Here is a 20,040-nt window from a genome sequence, read left to right as displayed (position 1 = left end):
TGTAGAGGATGTGAGAAGAAATCGGCTGATTGTTGCTTCAGGTATTAGTTGGTTAATAGCCTTTTTTTTTTTTTTTTAAATCATGAGCTTAAAATGAGAAGGATCGGGGTTGCGTGATGCCACCTATAGAGTCTCCCAAAGCGTTTCTTGTTTGTGAAGCTGCGTAAGCTCCTTTGCAGAGTGGCATCTCGCCTCAGCTGTAGGGATAGCGTTTTCCCTGTGTTTCTCAGCGTTACTAAGTGCCCTGTAGGAGATGTGTGTCTGCGTGGCTGTCCTGGCTGTGAGTGTTGTGGGGGGATAGCCCGGTGATGAGGAGGAAAAATGTGGCTAACGGACAAGCATGCAAACTGTTCTGCAGAGGCAGTGGGCTTCATGGAAGCTTGTGGGCCATATCCTCTGCTTAATGTTAAATTGGTGCAGTTCCGTTTTTAGAGCTAACAGAAAAATTCACCCAGGTTTCTAAATAAATCCAATATGCAGTTATATACTGGGGTGATATTGTCTTTCCTTTGACAGGTATTTCATTGTAACATACTACTGAGTTTCTAAATGCAAATGACTTAAGGAAGCATGGCCATGAGAAGTGTTGACGGTGTAATTTGATTTTATTTGTATCATTGGCACTTCATGTGTGGGACATTATTTTCTGCTTTTTTTTTTTTCAAATGAGAAACATTGCATCAGATTGTGAAAAGAACACTTTTCTGTTGCCCAAGGCATAAGCAAAAAAACTAACCAAACAAAAACCCAATATTATAAAGAACAGGAAGGTAAGACAAGTTAAACATTAATACTTGACTTTTATGTATAACACATTGACTTCAAAAATCTGAGTCGTTCTGTCCATATAAACAAGTTATATAGTAGTAACAAAGTGCATGAAGCAAATTGCTAAATTTAACTAAGGTATTAAAATAAAGTACTTTAAAACAATACTTTAATACAGTTTCTTGCCATGATTCCATCATGCATCAACACAAATCAAATCCTGAGGCAACCTGTGCCTTTGACAGTCTTTCTGTATTATTATGTAAATAAATGGAAGTAATGGTCAAACTCACAAGGAGGTGAAGAACATCAAGACAAACCACCTATTTATAACAGAGTTGTATTTAAAAAAAAAAAAAAATCAAAGTGCACTGCTGGTACATCTCATTTGAGCCTCTTTGGATGCGTATAACGCAGGGGCCAGATCCAGTCTCCAAAGGTTTCCGTGTGTTTAAGCGTCGGGGGAGTAAAGAACGATGCGTGTTCTGTTACGAGCGTTACTAGGACTAGCACAAAAACTGAAAAACTGTACCAGAATACATACGTAAACATCTCTTCTATACTGAGGAGGCAGACACACTTAAATTATCTGATGTGTACAGTACTGGTACTTAATGTTTTGGTGCCAGTACCAGACTGGTCCAGTAATTAGCATTCAGATCTATTTCTAATTACAGATAAGGCATATAACAAAAAAGTAAATATTTGGTTATTAATAGCTCATACAGTTCAGCAACCCAACCAGTCAGAATTTATCTTGCCAATTTTAACAATCTTCAAACTCTTGTCTTCCATTTGTAGATAGTACTGATCTTTGAAAAAGTAGGTGTATCCTGTGAAGTAAATTAAAAAACATACTCGGGTTATGGGTGATGTAATTCCTGATCAAAACTACTTTTTGTGTGTGATTTCACTAAGCCTAATGAACTGAAAGCGATATTTTCTGAAATATTTATGTAACTTAAGAAGTTTTATTTAAAAAATACCTGAAAGCTCCCTTTCTGGAGAACAGAGGTCTCATTTTAAAGGGAGCCTCTAGTGAGGTTACCTTTCTGTGAGCCTGAATTTTCCAGGCAGAAATATTTGTTAACGCAATTGATGTGAAAAATGCAGTCACTCAGGACTTAGTGACATTGGCGGTACTTCCAGACGCGTATGCTTGTCGGCACAAAATATGAGGCCACTGGAAAGAAGATGCCAAGCCCTCAGCTACAGTTGAGAGAGGCCAAGGGGGAGGAAGGAGGAGGAGGAAGTAAAATGCTGCCTGTTTGTGCCTGTGATGCCAGAGATGATAGTTCTGGCCGTGGTAGGGCAGAACGATGCTGAAATAGTGCTGGGAGGTATCCTGGCTATTGGGAACCTCCAGAGCTGTCTGGGTATTGGGAAGCTTCTGAGCCAGAGACTGTCCCACTCCATGCCGTTGGGTGGTAAAACAGCCTGCGTATCGGGCTGCGTGCGGCAGGAGCCACTTCCGTGAGCGTCTCCAACGACACTAAAAAAAAAAGTTCTCCTGGAGGCTAGTTTTCCCTGTGCCCAAATTAGAAAACCAACCGAAACCCAGATCTTAGCCTCAGTGACATCTTGACATCAAAGTGACCGAGTCATCTATTGCTCTTCTCTGTTTATTTAGCAGCCTAATATATGTGTAGCACATTTCTAGTCCTGTACAACATAGCCACAAAGCGGTAAGACACTTCAAGACACTTTCACAAGGCAGTATATAGCCTTATGAAACTAACTTGCTTTCTTTTCCTACAAACAGGAGAAAAAAATGCTACTAAAAGCTATTTCTTACTTTATTCCAAAATGATTAGCATCAAAGAAGCAAATGATAAAGAAAGGTAGCAGACTGAAATTAACTGAGCTTTGTGAGAAGGATCTTAGAATAACTATTAATTGCTTGGACCAAAATGTTTAGGAAAGGCTGTGTTCCCTAAACGTTTCCTTTTTAAAAGGGTAAATCTGTGATTTTTAGGATATTAATCAATTGATATTTAATGGGAGAAGAAAGAGGAAAAAAAAAGTCTGAGCTAGAAGTATGCAAAGCTGAATAAGCATTTGCTTGCCTATTCATGAAGCAGGAGAAACTAAAATCTCCAGTAAGCTTCACAGCAGACAATTCAAAGAGCTTGTTAGTGACTTAAATCAGGTTTGCAGCTTACCACTGTCACTGAGACCCAGGACAGCATCGAGATTATCTGGAACTCCATTCCAAGAATCAGCAATGAATTTAGGGGATGCCAGCTCCATTTTCTTCTTTTCTTCGTTGTACCTGAAGAAAAATATATCCCAGCATTATGAATCTGTATTTCATGTTAAGATTTGGCATAATTTTTCAGGGAGTCCTCAGCAGTTGTGGCTATATAAAACAGTGGTTGTGGCTATATAAAACAGTTCAACAGAAAATAAAATAGAGGAGCTGGTAATATTCTTTGCATTCTGTTATAGTTTCCCCATTCCTTTAAAACCCTGTGACGTTTTGCCTCCTCTGCTTCTGGAAATGTGATTGTTGCTGAATTGAAAATATGCTTCCTAAGCAAAACACTTTTCAGAAATTCAGCTTCATAATTCCAGGAGAGGTAACAGTTTTCAGGCAGGAACCAATATTTGAAGATGTCAGATTTTAAGGTGAAATGACTATCTTTTTTTCTTATTTGACATTTTAGACTTGTAACCCATATAATTGATGGATTACTAGTAAATTACACATTACTTTCTGTGACATTTCATTCTGAAACCCTGTTATCTTCACAAAGTCCTGCCCTTCCCCAGTGATGGTTAAAAGATAAATGCGTATTTAAAAATATATACATTTCTTTGAAATAAACCCAATGGCTTTCACGCTCCATGCTTTGGAGAGCAACCCTCAGCTGATGTAAATTCAGCTAACTCCAGGGAAGTCGGATCTACTCTGTGTCCTTCAGAAGTGGGAAGAACGTTGTGCATCCGTATCGCCTGATGATTGGGTATTTTCGTTACTTGGTGCCTTCTCTGCTGTCCAGTGCAAATGTAGATCTGTCCAAAGCTGGTTTTACACTCTCGCAAACAAATAATCCATGCTCTCCCTCCCCATTTTTAGGGAATTGGTGTCCCAGGGAGGCAAGTTTCTTAGTGGCAGGTAGGGAAGGGGCAAGACTGCGGCCTGTCCCCTTTGTACAGATCGGAGTGGGTGCTCTGGAGGAGGCTGGAGGTGTCCTGAGCAGTTGTGCAAGGCGAACCGTGCACCGGGCTCCATCGCTGCATCTGTGAGGGCTTGATGAACGTGAGCATCACCTCTTCAGGACAGCTGGCTTTGCAGAGGCCTCTGGGACTAAGAGCGGAGGGAAGCACTTGCGTTCTTGCTTTCTCTTATCCATATCTGCGTGTACCTTGTGTCCCCTTTCCCTCATTGCTGTATGAAACTTCTTGGATTGTGTCCAAAGTTGCACCAGTACAAATGAGCAGTAAGTTGGTCAAAATCAACCTAGATAATTAATTTAAATTTCTTACTATTTTTTCTAGGGATATTTAAAGAAAAGGTAGTACCTTGCAGTGTATCTGTAAAACTTCAGCTGTGGAATATGAGCCAGCTCCTCTTCCTCTCCATCACATACCTTTACTTTGCTTACGATGACAGTAAAATAGCTTGGGGCTGGAAGGAGGGAGAGTAGAAGGCTTCCAGATATCTATTTAAATAAAGTATGTGCGATAATGACGTGGGAAGGACTATGGTATAAAACTATTTTGATTCCATGTGGCAGAGCCCTTGTGTAAAATAAAACAGCCACATACTGAAGGGTTGTGATGTCTGTGTTAAACACTCATGCTTTTTATTTTTCTTCAGATATTTGTCAACTGCTTGCTTTCTTCTCTAAACAGATAGATATCACTTAAAGTTACTTTGGTTTCTTAACAATAAATCATGCATTCTGCAGTGACTGCAATTGATAAGGTACTTTGATAAAAATGCTTTCTGTGATTAGAGAGATAAATTGGAGGCCCCAGAGTACGGTTAATCCAAACAGTGGCTGGAACGGAGGAGGCCAGCAGCTTGCGAACTCATGGTCTGTAGGTTTTGGTAGGAATCTCAGCTATTGCAAATGACTATTAAAACTATTTGAAAACATCCAACAAGATCAGCTCTACAATATGACATTAAAAATGAATAACAATCTTTAGGTTTTAAGTTCTTTTTATATATATATATTTTTAGATAATGGAAAAGAGTGCTGTCAAAGTTGAAAGAAAATTATGATCAGTTGGTAACTGTGAAAGGATATTTTATTTACTTACAGGAATCCACTGCCATTAGGATATAAAAAAGACACTCATCCAATATGATCATATAAGAAATGACTGTTCATAGAAAATGGACTCAATTAAACAGACACCTCCTTGATAATTGATATAGCATCTCTCTGAAAAGGGGCCCTAAAAGCCTGGAGAATCTTTAAGATTTCTGGCTGGTGTTTCTGATAATGAGAGAGAGGTGTGTGTATGTATATATTTTATATATATATATCTGTGTGTGTGTGTATATATATATATTTTAACTCACTTCCAAACTGTCAGTTAACGAACAATTCTACTTTCAGCCTGTCGATGAACGTCTGCGTTGCTGGCCTGAAGCCCTGCTCCTGACAGGGGCTTCTGGTGGCAAACCCGGGCTTGGAGCCTCGCTTCTGGGCTAGCTCACCTCCCTTCATCAGAGCACCTAAGCACGTGTGTGCGTTTTAAGATGATATATTGTGCCAAATCTTCCTGCTGGTTAGGATCATGCAATTCTGTTACATATGTTGTTTTACACTTTTCCTTAGGTCAGCGTAGGATATTTAATTCTACCACCCTGATAGACTTGAGGCATTTTAAAGACCTTCCTTCCTCATCTTTGCGTCAGATATCCTTCCTGTACAGAACAGGTTCTCATAGCAAGTTATCTGCCAGCAAAGTTGTGCTGAAATGCGTGGAATAAAAGAGAAATGCAGTTCAGTACCTAGCTCTGCTGGAGAGTCCTGTATAGCCATAGTTAAGTCACTAAATTCCTGTGGACCTTTTTTCTTCTTTTAATAAAATAGGCCTTTGCCCGCTTTGCCTATCTAAAGCATAAAGCTTTTGGTGGAAGTGCTGACTAACTAAGTGCTACTCTAACACAGGTAGATCTTGTGTTGATGAGGGCTTCTAGGCTCCGCGGCAATGCAAGAGTTGTTTTAATATGATGTGAGTTTGGTTGCTTGTGTTGCATCATGTTTTGATTCTCATAGTCTTTCAAACAGGAACATTGGTGCAGATACATCTTTATATGTATTTGTGGACTTCTTTGCAACAAAACTGGCCTGAGGTTGTACTCAAAACTTAAAAAGGACTGTAGAGGCTGTAGAAATGAATTCAGTCCAAAATTTTCCAAAGTGCTAACAGACGCACTTCTTGCGGTTTGTTTGGATCTCCTTGGGACGAGCTGTACTAGTAGAGCAGATGTATTGGTGATGTATTGGTCAGCTGCAGAAGGGAATACTGGTGCGCCAGCACGCACTGATGGGCACGGTGGTGTCTGCTTTTGCATCCAGCACCTCAAGCCTGGTGGCTTAGCACAAGAATTTCAAAGGCAGACCGGTTGGGTTTGGCCTCTGGAGTTCACTGATCAGCCCGTTTCTTAAAAAGTCCAGCAGTGACTGAGCTGACAGCAGAGACACCTGCCCCGAGGGAGCCTGGGGCTGGCAGGGAGCAGCAGCTGGGACATGTGCTCCCAGAGATGAGCTGTTAATGGTGAGCAGCCTTGCAGAGAGATGCACACACATCTCTTCCCTTACAAGCTGTTTTCTCAAATACATGCTGTTGTCTGAAGTGCTTTCCTAGCCATACTGTCGGGCTCGGCGGTCTCGCTCACCGCTGCCCTCAGCACTGTGCTGGCAGCCTTCATTTTGGGCTGCCAAAGGATGCAACCCCCATGTTTGCTTCCCTGCTGCCGCACCTGAGCGTGCGTTCAGCGCTAGAGGGACGAGCCCGGCTAAGGGCAGACCACCGCCGCTGTGATGTAGCTTACTTCCAGTATCTGTCTCCAGCAAAAATATACGTCCTCTTGTTTCTGCCCCAGTTAAAGGCTGCGTCAACGCGCTGCACGTCAGGGGGGAGTCCCAGGCTGGTGAGCTTCTTTGGGAAGCCCCGGTCCAAGTTACTGGCTGAATAAACCCAGTACTCGTTTCCTAAGCGGGGGAGAAACAGAGCAAACAAACACTGTTTAGTAGTCAGACACAGAGGAATATTTCTTCTCTTATACGTTGTTACGGGAATTTTTATCACACTGATTGTATTACTAGTCTTTCTAGCATTTTACCATCGGTGAAGCCCTGGCTTAGAGTGCAGGTATACTGTAATTAGTTACTGGTGTTATTTCCCAATTGCTGCTTGCCTCTCAGCAAATGGCTTCACCTCTGTGTGCTTTTGCTTCCTCTTCTGCTTCTCAACTGTCTCAGTTATTTTTGTGAACATTTGGAGGCAGAGCCTGTCTTCATCTAACATACCGCTCCTTGCAAGAGAAGTACACTTGCAGTTATTGTAAAAGAAATGATGTCAGTAATTTTCCGTATGATGGAGATGGTCATAAACCATGCATGGGCACCTGAAGGTCAAATGCAGAAGCTCGTGCTCAGCCCCTTTATATAGCCATGGTTTTAGTCAAGAATATTCTTGACCAATTAATAGGAAGCTGTTGCTTGGACTCCCTGCTTCTCTTGGCCTCTGCTGTACAACGCTTTCTAATGTGCTTCCAAATATGTGCTAGTGGAAGAGGTCTGGTTCTGTGCTCTTTACATGGAATTGTAATTTATTTAGTAAACACCACTCTTGGGTTCACTGAAAGCCATGGAAAGATTCATCCATGAAAGGACATGTCTTTGGTTCTATATCACGTTCCCGAAGAATTTCTCTTGGTTTCAATGGAAGTTGGATCTGACAGCAAAGTATTTAATGTGAGCAAGGTGCGAAGTGCAGCAGAGAGTTCTGCGGAGTTATTGGTTTGATCATCCAGGAGCAAAGGGTGGATCTCACTAACGTGTTCTAGGATAGTTAGGTTGCAGGTTACTTTCAACCGGTCTTTGATTGTTTGATAGTTCTCATTTTTAATTTTTTTAAAAGCACTTTAGTTATATTTTCCTCGAAAATATAAAGAGAAGGAGAGAGAGAAAGGGACAGAGGGAGAGAGAGATGCAGGTGCACTAGGCTTATATATATAATAAATGGAATATTTAGTGTTTTTACTTGGCCGAAATAAAGGATTTTTGAGGTGTTTTTTTTTTATTTTGTTTTACTACGTAAAGTAAGGAAAACGGCCTTTCAGACATGTGGGATAGATTATTACTTTTCTTCTCCTCCTGTTCAGAAAGTGTACAGCAGCCCCAGCCATATGGTATTTACATGGTTGGAGATGTTTAGTCATGTTTTTAGTGGATATTGGAGTCCAGTTTTTGCTGGCTCAGTTTTTCAGCCATTGCAAACAGCCTCCCAGCTCCACTGATTTGGCCAGTAGAGCTGAACCATATGTGCAAGTCCTGGCGGACGGGAAGCTGCCTCCTGGTAGCCTGACCTGGCGCCGAGCGAGCCAGGGCGCCCGCCGCAGCCTCTCCTGCGGAGCCCGCGCTCCGAGCAGGAGTCACGCTTTGGCGAAGGGGGAGAAGACGAGGAAAGGCACGGGGAAAGAACACCTTGTCTTCTCAAGCAGTGCGTGCGGAGATGATAGCTTAGGATGAGAGGAGAAGAAAGAAGAACAGAGCGCTGCATGAGAAAACAGAGCTTCCATTGCTGGTTTGGGGTTGCTTTTTGCATTGAATAATAATTCTTGTTTAGTCCTGCTTGTTGCCGAACTTATCTTTCCAGGTGCTTAAGTGCCCTTTGGTAGAGTGGAGACTGAATGCTGCTCAAAGTCTTTCAGATCCAGCCTTTTTTCTAAAATCCTCCATGGGGGATGTTTAGGGTCTGCCGGGCTGTACCGCTCGCAGGCAGGCACTTCCCTGGCCCAGGCACAGCTTCCGAGGAGCTGAGTTTGAACATAGCGTTTCTACGCATGACTACTTACGTTTTAAACTGTCAAGCCAGTACCTGAAAAAAACACAGCCTTCTCGTCCTGAGGGGCCTCGTAGACAGCATCAATTTTTTCAGGCAGGTCAGGCCAGAACGTAGCCACCAGCAGCGGACCTGTGGGTTTACCTCGGGGGTTCACAGTCCTCCACATGAATCTGAGCCAAACAGAAGATTGTACGAGCTTTACAAAGAACTAATTCACCAGCACATCTGTTTCTCATCCTTTCTGGCAAAGGCCACACACACGCGTGCGCGTGCACACGCACGCTTGCACGCAGCCTAGCAGCAGTGCACACTCGCATCTGTTTTCCTGTAGTGACTGAAAAGGCCAACGGCTCTTTGAGGAGCACGGTACTGCAGCGCAACGCGCTGCGTGCCGGACCACCGGGGAAATTGCTGACGCCGATTGCACTGATTGCTTTGGCGTTCCTGTTGCTTCTTGCATCGGAGCACAATGTATCCTGTGTTTCGATTATACAAATAAACTAATTTGCAAGGCATTTAAACTATTAGAGGTCTCCTGCTGTTGCGTATGCAGCAGATGGATGGGTGTTTGACAGAAGCAGAGATTTGTATTCTGTGAATTGCTCTTGCAATTACTATTGTAGTGAGTAAAAGTTCAAATTTAATAACAGTATATCAAACAGCCTGGAAGTAAGCTTGGCTGTAAAAGGAACTGCTAGCACTAAAAATGTTCATTAGAGAAATGCAAAGGGTAATTTATTGGCTATTTTATGTATAAGCAGGATCATCATTTGATTTAAGCTTTAAAAAGCTGTAATTATCTTTAAATGGCAGAGCTTTGTGCTGAGGGGTTTTGCTATTAAAAGGGCACTGTTATTTCCTCCTCCAAAGAACGAACAACTTTCTTCCTCAACAGAGTAAAAGTTTTGCCAATTTCATAAAATGAAAAACCAACGAGGCAGTGGAATCTCTCTCTCACCAAGCTGGAGCTATTAAATAAGCCTCGGGTCAAACAGCTTATACTAATATTATTCAATCATTAAGTCCTGCATGTTGCCGAAGCTCAAGATACTACTGGCACCTTAGTTTTTGAGAAGTATGAGTAGGTGTTACCTGTTCCTACCTAGAATCATTGTTCCTTTGTGAAACCCAGGATTTGAAGCTAAAACTTGGGGGATCCCAAGAATCTGAATTAATTTAATGAATTACTGTATTATCATCAATAAGAATCTGACTGTGAACAAATAAAATTAGCTGGGACATATGAAACATTCTGAAACATACATTTGCAAGTATAATTATTTGCCACGTATTCAGTTATGATAGGCTGTAGTGCTTGTTCACTAGTGCACCTGGCAAAATGCATTATTTTTGTCTCCTTTTTAATTAAAAATGAATATTTATTTAACCTGACATAGGGTAATCATAACTAAGATAGTAATATATTAACTCATTCTCATTTTGCATATATGTATGTATTTTAACATGTACAAAAATATCTCTGATCGTATCTCAGGTTTTTATATTAAAAAGAGGCAAAGAGTAATGCATTTAGCTAATTACTCTTACTCATATCAATGTTTAAACATATATAAAAAGGCTGTAAAAGGTAATGATAAAATGTATTTCACGCATGACTTTTTAGACAGAAAAATGGATCCAATATGCTATGAAATGGAAATCCATGTAACAAATCTCTCTAACACTGCATTAATAAAAGTAGCTCTTGATCAAGTTTGGATCTGATTTATGGCTGAATCAGCACTAATAATTACTATCTGCAGGGACTCCAAATTTTCCAGAGCCAACAGAGAGCTGAAGGCAGGTTTTATATGAAAGCACACATTTCATGAGGCTTATTAAAATGGTGAAGTTGTCTTCTGAAAAGGGAAGTTTTGTCAAAACTGAATTCTTTTGTTTTAAAATGGCGTAGGAGAATTTTGGTTTCTGCTCATTGTGTTGAGAAAATGTTGAAATTAATTATTTTGACTTTCTTTCACTTTGAAAATTTTAAAATGTTTTAAATCAGGTTAAGTAACATGTCTAGACAGATTTCATTCTTTGTTACAGTCAAGATTTCAAATTATGCTTTAATATAATCAAGATTTTCCAACATTAACAAATGCAATCATGTAAAAGGACTGAATCTGTGTTGTTGTTGTTTTTAATTTGCTGGGAAACTTTAGAAGCTTAGATTTTTGTTGCCTTTAAGAACAAAATCTTCTGTGCAAATGTTGTATTTGGGCACTGTATCACTTGACGAAGTGCATCCTCATTGGCAAGGCTGTCAACTGTTCTCTATGGCTAATAGCACCTACAGGAATTCCCCTTTTATTTTCTTGGTTTGAGATGTGATTTGAGAGGGGAGGTGAAAACACTTTTTTGGTAGAATTCCTCTGATCTGATCTTCTTGCTCCTTAGCCCTCATGCCTCTCTAGCATGACAGTTGGGTGCTGTGGTCAATTTTGTTCTTAAGGCAGATGAGCCATACAAGTCACACGGCACATGACAGATGTTTGTTTTGATTCCAATAGTGAGTCATAATGTTGCTTCCCTAATATTTGGAAAGCTGAGAAACTCATAGGCAAATCAAATCCAAAGCAAAACAAAGAACTGTTGCCTGCTTTCGCTGAATGTTCGCGTAAAGCATGAGTCAGTTTGAACAGGCTGTTCTAGTATTTACATAGTCCTTTGACCCACCGTACCTGCATGTGAAATGCTTTTAATTGGTTCGGATTATAGAAAATACTGAACGCCTTTCCTGATTTAGGAATAGATTTAAAATTGTGACCTGTTGAATCGGGTCCTATGTGATTGCCAGCTTACGAAAGCAGAGGCAGGGTGGCAGTCTGGCTGAACAGCAAAGCCCTGACCATCTGAGCAAAGGATGGTCAGGATGCTGTGAATAATGTGAAACCTGCACAAAACTTTTTTTTTTTTTTTTTTTTTTTTTTTTTTTTTACTGCTGTGAGAATATTTTGAGGCACTGAGCCAAAGCGAAGACTTTAGCTTTCTGATGAGACTGGTAGCAGCAGTGGACCCTGCTTTGGGCAAACTGCTTAGGCTGGTGCACTGGGGCCAGCTCTGGGCAGCTCCCTGGTGGCGCTGTCCAGTGTTGGCTTTCTGTGATCCCAGGTTGCAAGTACAGTGGGGCCATTTCTTGCCAAAAAAGGACTCTTTTTTGCCATTATGGATCACTGGATTATAAGGAATCCTAGCCTGCTGCCTGCTGACAGGGCTGAGGGTAATAGTACCAGAGATATCAGAAGTGTCCCCACATAGATGTGTTTAATGAATCCTTTTTGCCCTTAGCAGCTGTAATAGAAATGGCGAACATTATATTCTTATAATCAGGGCTTTTTAATCACAGTTTCTCCATTGCTAGAACACAATGTCTGCAATAAAGATTAAGTCAAATTTCAAACCCAGAGCACATTATCTGGGTGTCACATAGAGAGGAACCAGAAGTAATTGCATCCAAGAAATTGCTTTGTAGCAGGGACTGTAAAATTATCCATACTTGCCCCTGACTCTTCATTGTGTGAAAAGCCAGTGGGTGGAATTAAACCATGCAGTATAGTAATAAATCCTTCACATCTTCCAGCTGAAAACTTAAAATCTGGAGGAGATAGCTAGACGTTATACCACCTGCAGATACAAATAACTGTTAAACTGCTGGTTTCAGAAATGGTGTTTTGTGAGGGGGCATGGTGAGGAGCAGTGAATGCGGGAGATCTCATACTTCCTCAGCTTCAGTTGCTTGTAAATGTTGTTGTTATGTGTTAGGACATAGTGTTTCATGTGGGCACACACAGTTGTCGCAGATCTTCATTCATCTACAATGGGAATGTTTGGGTAGTGGAGGATTAAAGATCTAGCATTGATTTATGGCAGGGAAAAAAGGAGCTGTAGTGTCTATGGTGCTACCAAGAGCATCGGGAGATGCTCTACATCGCTGAGCAGCTACTGGGTAATACAGGCCCTGGCAGTGGCAGTGGGAGCTGCAGCTCATTTTGTCAGGGCAGTCTCCACCCGTGCACCAAAATCGCTGTTTGGGTGGGCTGCCTTGGAGCCCTCACACACGTGGGGCCTGTCCTAACCACTAGTGTCCTTGAGGTGTCTGTCATTACAGCAACCTTGCATCACATGATGCTATTATTGAATGATTTCAAACTCAACCTGCATTAAAGCAGTCAGGGACAAGATTTTTTTCCAGAAATTTGCATAATTGTTTCTTTATGAATGTGGGAAAAGAACAGATCCTCTTCAGACCAGACAAACCATCATAATCTCTGCACTGCAGTTTTGCTAAGCGGTGTCCCCAGGGTGGAACAGACATTCGGGGTTATTACCACTAGCTTTGGATGATTACTTTTTGGGGGGATCTTTTAGAAATTGCTATTGAGATTTTTGTCTAATTTTCCTGCAGTTGGCCTCAAAGCTTGCACCAGTATGTAGAATAAGTGCAGACTATAGGAATGAAATCCGGAAGGACAGTGCCTCCAGAACTCCACTCCGTTGCAAGTGATGAAATTTCCATTGCTGAATTACAATTCTTGTAGTTTATGCTATAAAAGGCATCTGGAAATATTTTATAGGGAATGAATCCTTCTTTGGCAGAGAATAGACTAACTAATGCATCTCTTCCATCACTAATGTTATGATTAACGTTGCAGATGGGTAAACCTCTAAAGATTCGGGGGTTAGATCTGTTTTAAATAAGCATTTAGAAGTTTGGACGCTTCTCCCATCTACTTGACCCTTTTGAGCTGGTCGCAGCCCTGGTGCGACTCCACAGAAGCCAGCATGTTGACATCAAGGGTAATTCTGGCTCTCTAGTCTGTAAAATTGGGCTGAAAATATCATGAGAGCAGGCTTTTTTTGTGAGGTTTCAGGCATTTCCTTGTTCTGATTTTGGCCAGAATTACCACCAGCCCAGTTGTTGTCATAGCATCTTGGCATGAGCAATCCCAGTGTAGGCCAGAAACCAGAAATGAAAAACCAGCATAAAACTGCCTAAAACAATGAGTGAAGTTGAATGTTCCAGAATCTCAAAAAAGTTTGAGTATAGCTGTAAGAAAAGGTGAATTTGAGGCCTAATCATTGCCTTTAATTAGGAAGAGGTGAGATAGTTGACATAAACAATCTTTTTCCTTATTATTTAACAATAAGCCCAGAATTTGTCATCTCCTTCCTGTAGGAGTTGATTAGGACACTTTGTTTTCTGTAAGCACGCAGAAGAAAGGGCAGAGATCGTGCCTGATCATAACTTTCTAGGTTTTGACAAATAGGTCTGACAGAGACCTCCACCCAAGGCCACATCAGTAAGCAAATTATCTCACTTACCTATCTTTGAAGAAAAATATTTCTCCTCTGATCTGTGCAACTCCATCAAAAACAATGTCATGCTTGCAGAGCTCTGGAGTGACAGGTCCAAGGGTTGGACGAGGGCCTGGCCCCGGTCCTGGCCCTGGCCCTGGTTCAACGTCAGTCGATACTTCTGCAACGGTGAACAGAAATACTCTGTAAGTCTGAAATATGGTGCCTCCTTGGTAACGTGAACTATCAGAATTTATGGAAGGGCAATATTTTGGAGACAATACTTCAAAGGAAAAAAAATTACAATATAATCTTCTCTGAAGCAGGGTGGTAGAGCATAGCTCAGGTGGCCTTAGATTCGAGTGCTGGCCCTATGCGGCTGGGTGGTCTCATTCAAGACACATCTCTGTGTCTTTGTTTTCCCTCCTATCCATGTTGAGCTGCCTATTTAACTTCAAAGACATTCAGAAGTGACTATATTTGGTTGAAATGTTAACCTTGAGTGTGTGTGTTTTTTTTTTAAACTGATTTCTAGAAAGAAGAGAAATCCACTTTGATGTCTCTCTATTCAGAATTATGTGCGCCTCAGCTGAGAGAGACATCAAAGTGGATTTCTCTTCTTTTTAGAAATGCTAACAGCTTACAGTATTTAATGGTACATTTTGAGGTGATTGTGTGTTTTTTTTCTGCCTTCATCAGTAATCAAATGTGCATGCACTTTGCCATCTGGTTTATTTTATTTTAGTTTATTATTTGGCTGCTGCTGTGTTGCCTTATGAAGCATTTGGCTTCTTAGACGTCAGGTTGATGTACTTTAATTGAACAAAATGTGAGTATAGCCGGTACAAGTTAATCTTGAATAGTGAAGGAAAACAAAGTTTTCTGAACATTTGTTTCATACAGAGAGCTGCTTCTAAAGGGTTATTTCAGTTATAAAGCAGCAAGAAAAATAGTTTTGCCTTGGGTTTTGAACTGTGACTTCAGAAACCTGCGTTAAAGTCTGAGCTCTATCGGAGATATGCTGCGTGAGCTTAGAAAACTCACTTAACCTTGCCCGCATCTCAATTCCTCGTCTTAATTAAAGCGCCCAAGAACAAAGGAAAAGGGAAGACTCAAATGAGGTTCTTGATAAAAGTTTGTGGTTTTTTTTTAAATCTGGTAATCGTTTTGACTTGTTATCAGTTCTAGGATGTTGAGTACAGTAGAACGTAGACACATCCTATTAGGGAGATATCTCAGTAGAAAAGTGAAAAGCAAACAAACAGAAATGGTATAGATTTTCCTAGACTGCTCCATAGACTATAGTATACTTGTGCTCTACAAGGTGGGAAGTAAAGAAATGGAATGAATTTTGATCATAATTCCCACTCATTTTACTAAGAGTGTCTGTAGAGAAAATAATAAATTTTAAAGATACACCAACATAAAAATTCTTAAACCCACTTCTTCCCCTGGAGCTTGCCAAACACATCTATACACAAGTGTCAGCTCCCACACACTATCTGCAAATGCTATTGCGACTGTACAGCTTGAACTGTTGTGGGAAGGGAGGGTGAAGGATTTTCCAGCTGGGGCAGGAAACAAAGCCCTTCTCTTGCCCAGAGATGCAATCTGGGATGCTCAGAGTGATGTCAACCTAAACACCCACACCTGATAGTTCAAGCAAGGGAAAAGCACAGCATTTCATTGGCCCAGTAAAGGCATTAGAAACTTTCATTTATAGGTTTGACATTAATCAAAGGAGTTCGAGGGCTTCCATTAATTCAGTAGATTTAGTGACTCCTCATCCTTAAATTGTGTTATAGTAAGAAATAGGAGCTCTGGTAATAACATGAAGGAGGTGGGGAAAGGAACAGGGAATGTTTCTGTCGCCTGTGATATTTCAATCAGTGTGAAATTTACTGCAAGTCCTGAATCCCCAAATTCAGCCTGTGCTGTCTGTTTTTCTGATGAATTCAGCTGACAAAGAAAGACGTTACCATATAGCTCCTGGATCCCTTTAATGTCGTCCTGAGAAAGTCGGAAGTTCTTGGTGTAGGTGTAGATTGGGGCCATGAGAGCTCCTGGGTCCTCGGAGTGCTCTAACCCCATGGCGTGGCCAAATTCATGAGCGGCAACCAGGAAGAGGCTGTATCCTGAGTAACACAACAATTTAAAAATGTACTGCACAGGTTATTTGCTGTATTCTCATTTTGTTTTCCTCACTATCCATCAAAAATCTCTTCATAATAAACATCTTACTGTAATACATCATAATTAATATGTATACCCTCTAGTTTCATGTCATACATGTTGCCAGAAATGACATTTCATGAAATAGAGGTATTCCAAGAGCTCTTGTGTAGTCAGTATGGGCTTGTTACTGTCTCCCATGACAGTGACTTTGACCATTGTCTTAGTTCTTCTGTGAGGGGGAAAAAAAGTAAATCAAATAATACATTTTTTTTTTAAAGCACAGAACAATTAAACTATAGTCTAGACCTCAAATCTTGTTTCGTGTCATGAAATAGCATCTAAGTGTTAAACAGGTCAACGTATCTTATGTTCTCCGTGAACAATGCGTGAATTGGTACTATCATACTGAACAGGTTAAAAATAGTCTACTTTATCATAAGACAACATTTTATCAGTTATCCCCGAACAGACAAGTCTCTGAAATATGGCAGTTATTATCACTCGTAAAAGAAAAAGGGCAAATACTCGTATTCAGAAGCCTGAATTTAGCAGTTGTTCATAAATGTCTGAAAAAAAGCCTTTTGCTTTATTTAACTTTACCTACATTTCAGTTATTCTTTGCCCTTATTTGTAATAACTTTAAATACTCATTTTTGCCATGCAGACTTAAGTTTCTCTTTTTTAATATTTTCTTTGTCAATATCAGTCATGAATACATTTATTGATTTTTACACTTAGCACTTGTTCCTAGGTTGGCCAATATTACAGTCTAATTCTTATGAACTATTGAAATACTGCAGTACTTGTAGGTTTTGGCCTGCTAGGGGAAAAACTGGTGGCGAGAGAAACATTTTTCTTTGCCTTTTAAAAAATGTGTTTGTATTTTAGAAAGATATACTTACATTTACATTTTCCAAAATTATAATTATCAGGTAGAGGAGCTTTGGCACTGGCTGTTTAACTAATACCTCCTTCGTGTTTAAAGGTAGGGTGTTCGCTCAGATACTTGTGGGGAGGGTTGAGGGGGGCAATGTAACTGGTCAGGTTAGATAAGTATGGCAATAAAAACATGCTGAGCGTGATATCATCAATGTGGTCGATACACAGTCATCAGCGTATTGCTGTGGCAAACGGTTTTACCTTGATCAGGACAAAAGCCCCACTTGCGGTCATCGTCATAGCTGCTGGTGGAAGCACACCACATCTTGCCGTCGTTGCGACCGGCGCTTGTGCAGGACTCGTATTTGTTTCCAAGGAAAACGAAAGGGAATACGCAAGGTGCTCCCTCCGAGTTTCCACCAACTGTTGACATCGCTGTGGAAAACAATGGGAAAATACAGGGAGAAGGGAATCGCGTTTGGTGGATCTTCTCCTAAACTGTACATAAAGCAAGCGGAAAGTCTGAAATCCACTTAAGAACATGAAGAGCAAGAGTCAAAGTAATATTTGGGAGGGGAAAAAATATTTATTTCTCATTCGTTATTATTAATTTATTTATCAGGTAGAAATAAAAGATGAACACAGCTACCTCAGGTAACCTTTCATGCTGAAAAAACTTAAGCTTAAGTGTGTTCAGTGAAAGAGACTGTGTTATGTAGGAGTTTTGGAGCTTTAACGTACTGATTTTCAATGTAATGGTTCTTTTCCTTGTTGAACTATCATGTAGATTTTACTCTGTCCAACTCTATGAGCTTGATCCTCTCTCTCTCTCTCTCTCTCTCTCTCTCTCTCTCTCTCTCTCTCTCTTTTCTAATTTTCTGTAAGGTAAAATTGAAGAGTTACAACTGAACGTCAGAGGGAACAGGAAGTCAAACCAAAATGCATAAAATCCCCATTTGAAATGGTTAGGGCATTTTCAAAAGGCTCCAAAAATGGGGTGCTTCTGCTCGCCGCTCGGCTAGCGTCGTTGCAGAGCCCGGCCGTTGCGCGGGTGAAACGAGCTTCACCAGGGCTGCGTTAAAAGGCCGCGATTGTAGAACTGCAATAGGTAATTTATGAAGTCTAAATGAATAATTATTGCTCTAGTCTGCATCTTAAAATGTGCTACCTGCCAAGCTATACGTGGCTATAAATTAATTTTGTTCCTTTATGTAGTAAAAATTAAGTTTAAAGTATGAAAAATTGTGAAGAAAGCAGAAATCTTATTCTCCTGGAGAAACCATTTCACTTAGCTTTCCTGAACAGCTAGACAGATTTAATAACTCAGCCTTATCATACTAAGCAGGGTTTTTGTTCAAGTGTAAATGTTAAGTATTACTCATTGACAACTATAAGCTAAAATATCCTCCCCACTTTCTTTTCTAATATGAGGCTTCTCTTCCAGGGCCATTAAAAAATGGTGGCTTGCTTGCAATTATCCCGCAGGAATAGACCTTTAGTCCTATGGTTCAGAGGCATTTGTGCATGCCTGATAAACTTGGTATACGTCGGCATACGGTGCCCTTTACGTAGGCCACTGCCGCTTTGGTTACTTCCTTGGCCACCTATGCTGAAACTGTGCCTAATCCATCACGTTTGGTATGTTTTGGGGAAGGTGCAAGGAGGGAGAGCTGGGTTGTCGAGAGCGCGGGCGAATGAGACTGTGTTACGAAAGCAAAACTCCTCCTACCAGTCTCGGGACAGAATCCGTATTTCTTATCTCTGTCGTAGTCTTCGGTAGTGCCACACCATCGGTACCCGTCCGTCCGGCCTTCTGTCGTACACTGCTCGTAGGACTTGCCTTGAAATTTGAAGGGGAATTTGCAGGGCTGTCCGTCGCCGTTACCGCCCATTGTGAAAAGGGCTGCGGGGGAAAGGAGATAGCAACTGTCAGTACCGAGCGCTCCGTATCGATGAGCGATCGGGATGTGCTGCCGGTGTTGGGAAGAGATATTAGCTATATTAGATATCCCTTGCGCGCTGTGCTGTTCACACATGTTTTAGAGCAAAAACGCTTTGGCAAGATAGACAGGGGATGTTACCGTCTCGCTTGCAAGCAGGGAAAGAAGTATAGAGAGGAATGACTGATTCATCTTTATAAACGAGCTGGGAACAAAGAAAATCCTACCAAGCTGTGCGAATGTGATTTGAATTGTGCAAATCCTTATAATAAGCCTGCCTCATAACATAAAATTAATATCCCTTCCTGAAACAACGTTTACAAAGGGGATTCTGAGGAAGCCACTCACGCTCCTTCGTGTTATGCTGGTTAGTTTACCTTGCATCACAAATATTAAGTAGGATCATAAACTTTTATACAGAGCCAGGGACAACTTAGATCGATTTTCCTAATGGCTGTCTTGCCTAGATTTGCTCTGTTTCTTTAAGATGCTGACATACAATAAAGCCAGAATAAGATAATACACCCTATAGGCTTTTTCCCTAGGCTCTGCTCTGCATTTTTGAGAGTCCATGCAGCTGCGCTTGGACACTGGCTGGATAGGAAGATAGTGCGAATATCACTCCGGCGACAGAGCTGCACAGGGGCAGCTCCTCCTGCCTCTTGCTTAGGGAGTGAGCTTGGACAGCGGCTGTTGCTCTTCTGGAGGCTGTTTGTTGTCCGCCCCCACACACAAACAAGGCCCCGTGATTCATCCCTGACCACCACAAACGTCTCATGGAAGAAGGAGCATAGAATAAACTGAGAGAAGAGTTCTGTTGTCTATCTTAGAATTTCAATAAACTTTCTGGAATAAAATCAGTCAGGCCTATTTTTCTAAAAAAAATTGATGTCCAAATTGAATCATTTGGGAACATAGCTGGCTCAGAGCATCTGAAAGTAAC

The 20,040-nt window shown here is 41.0% G+C and overlaps 1 protein-coding gene across 1 annotated transcript in view; it reads right to left on the bottom strand.

The window, feature by feature from the left end:
• Positions 1 to 586: 586 nt before the first annotated feature.
• MMP2 (matrix metallopeptidase 2) overlaps positions 587 to 20,040 on the bottom strand; it is a 35,044-nt gene continuing 15,590 nt past the window's right edge. Inside the window, exons 6-13 of the mRNA XM_009678294.2 lie at positions 18,887 to 19,060; positions 17,419 to 17,592; positions 16,083 to 16,238; positions 14,131 to 14,284; positions 8,839 to 8,975; positions 6,788 to 6,947; positions 2,931 to 3,040; positions 587 to 1,601 (exon numbers count right to left, since the gene is read on the bottom strand). Coding sequence (XP_009676589.1) covers positions 1,498 to 1,601; positions 2,931 to 3,040; positions 6,788 to 6,947; positions 8,839 to 8,975; positions 14,131 to 14,284; positions 16,083 to 16,238; positions 17,419 to 17,592; positions 18,887 to 19,060 — 1,169 coding nt within the window. The 3' untranslated portion in view covers positions 587 to 1,497. The remainder of the gene's footprint in view (positions 1,602 to 2,930; positions 3,041 to 6,787; positions 6,948 to 8,838; positions 8,976 to 14,130; positions 14,285 to 16,082; positions 16,239 to 17,418; positions 17,593 to 18,886; positions 19,061 to 20,040) is intronic.

This window comes from Struthio camelus, chromosome 10, assembly GCF_040807025.1.
Source record: "Struthio camelus isolate bStrCam1 chromosome 10, bStrCam1.hap1, whole genome shotgun sequence".
Lineage (NCBI taxonomy): Eukaryota > Metazoa > Chordata > Aves > Struthioniformes > Struthionidae > Struthio > Struthio camelus.
Note: the sequence above shows the minus strand (reverse complement) of the source record. Positions and strands in the feature narration are given on the sequence as shown.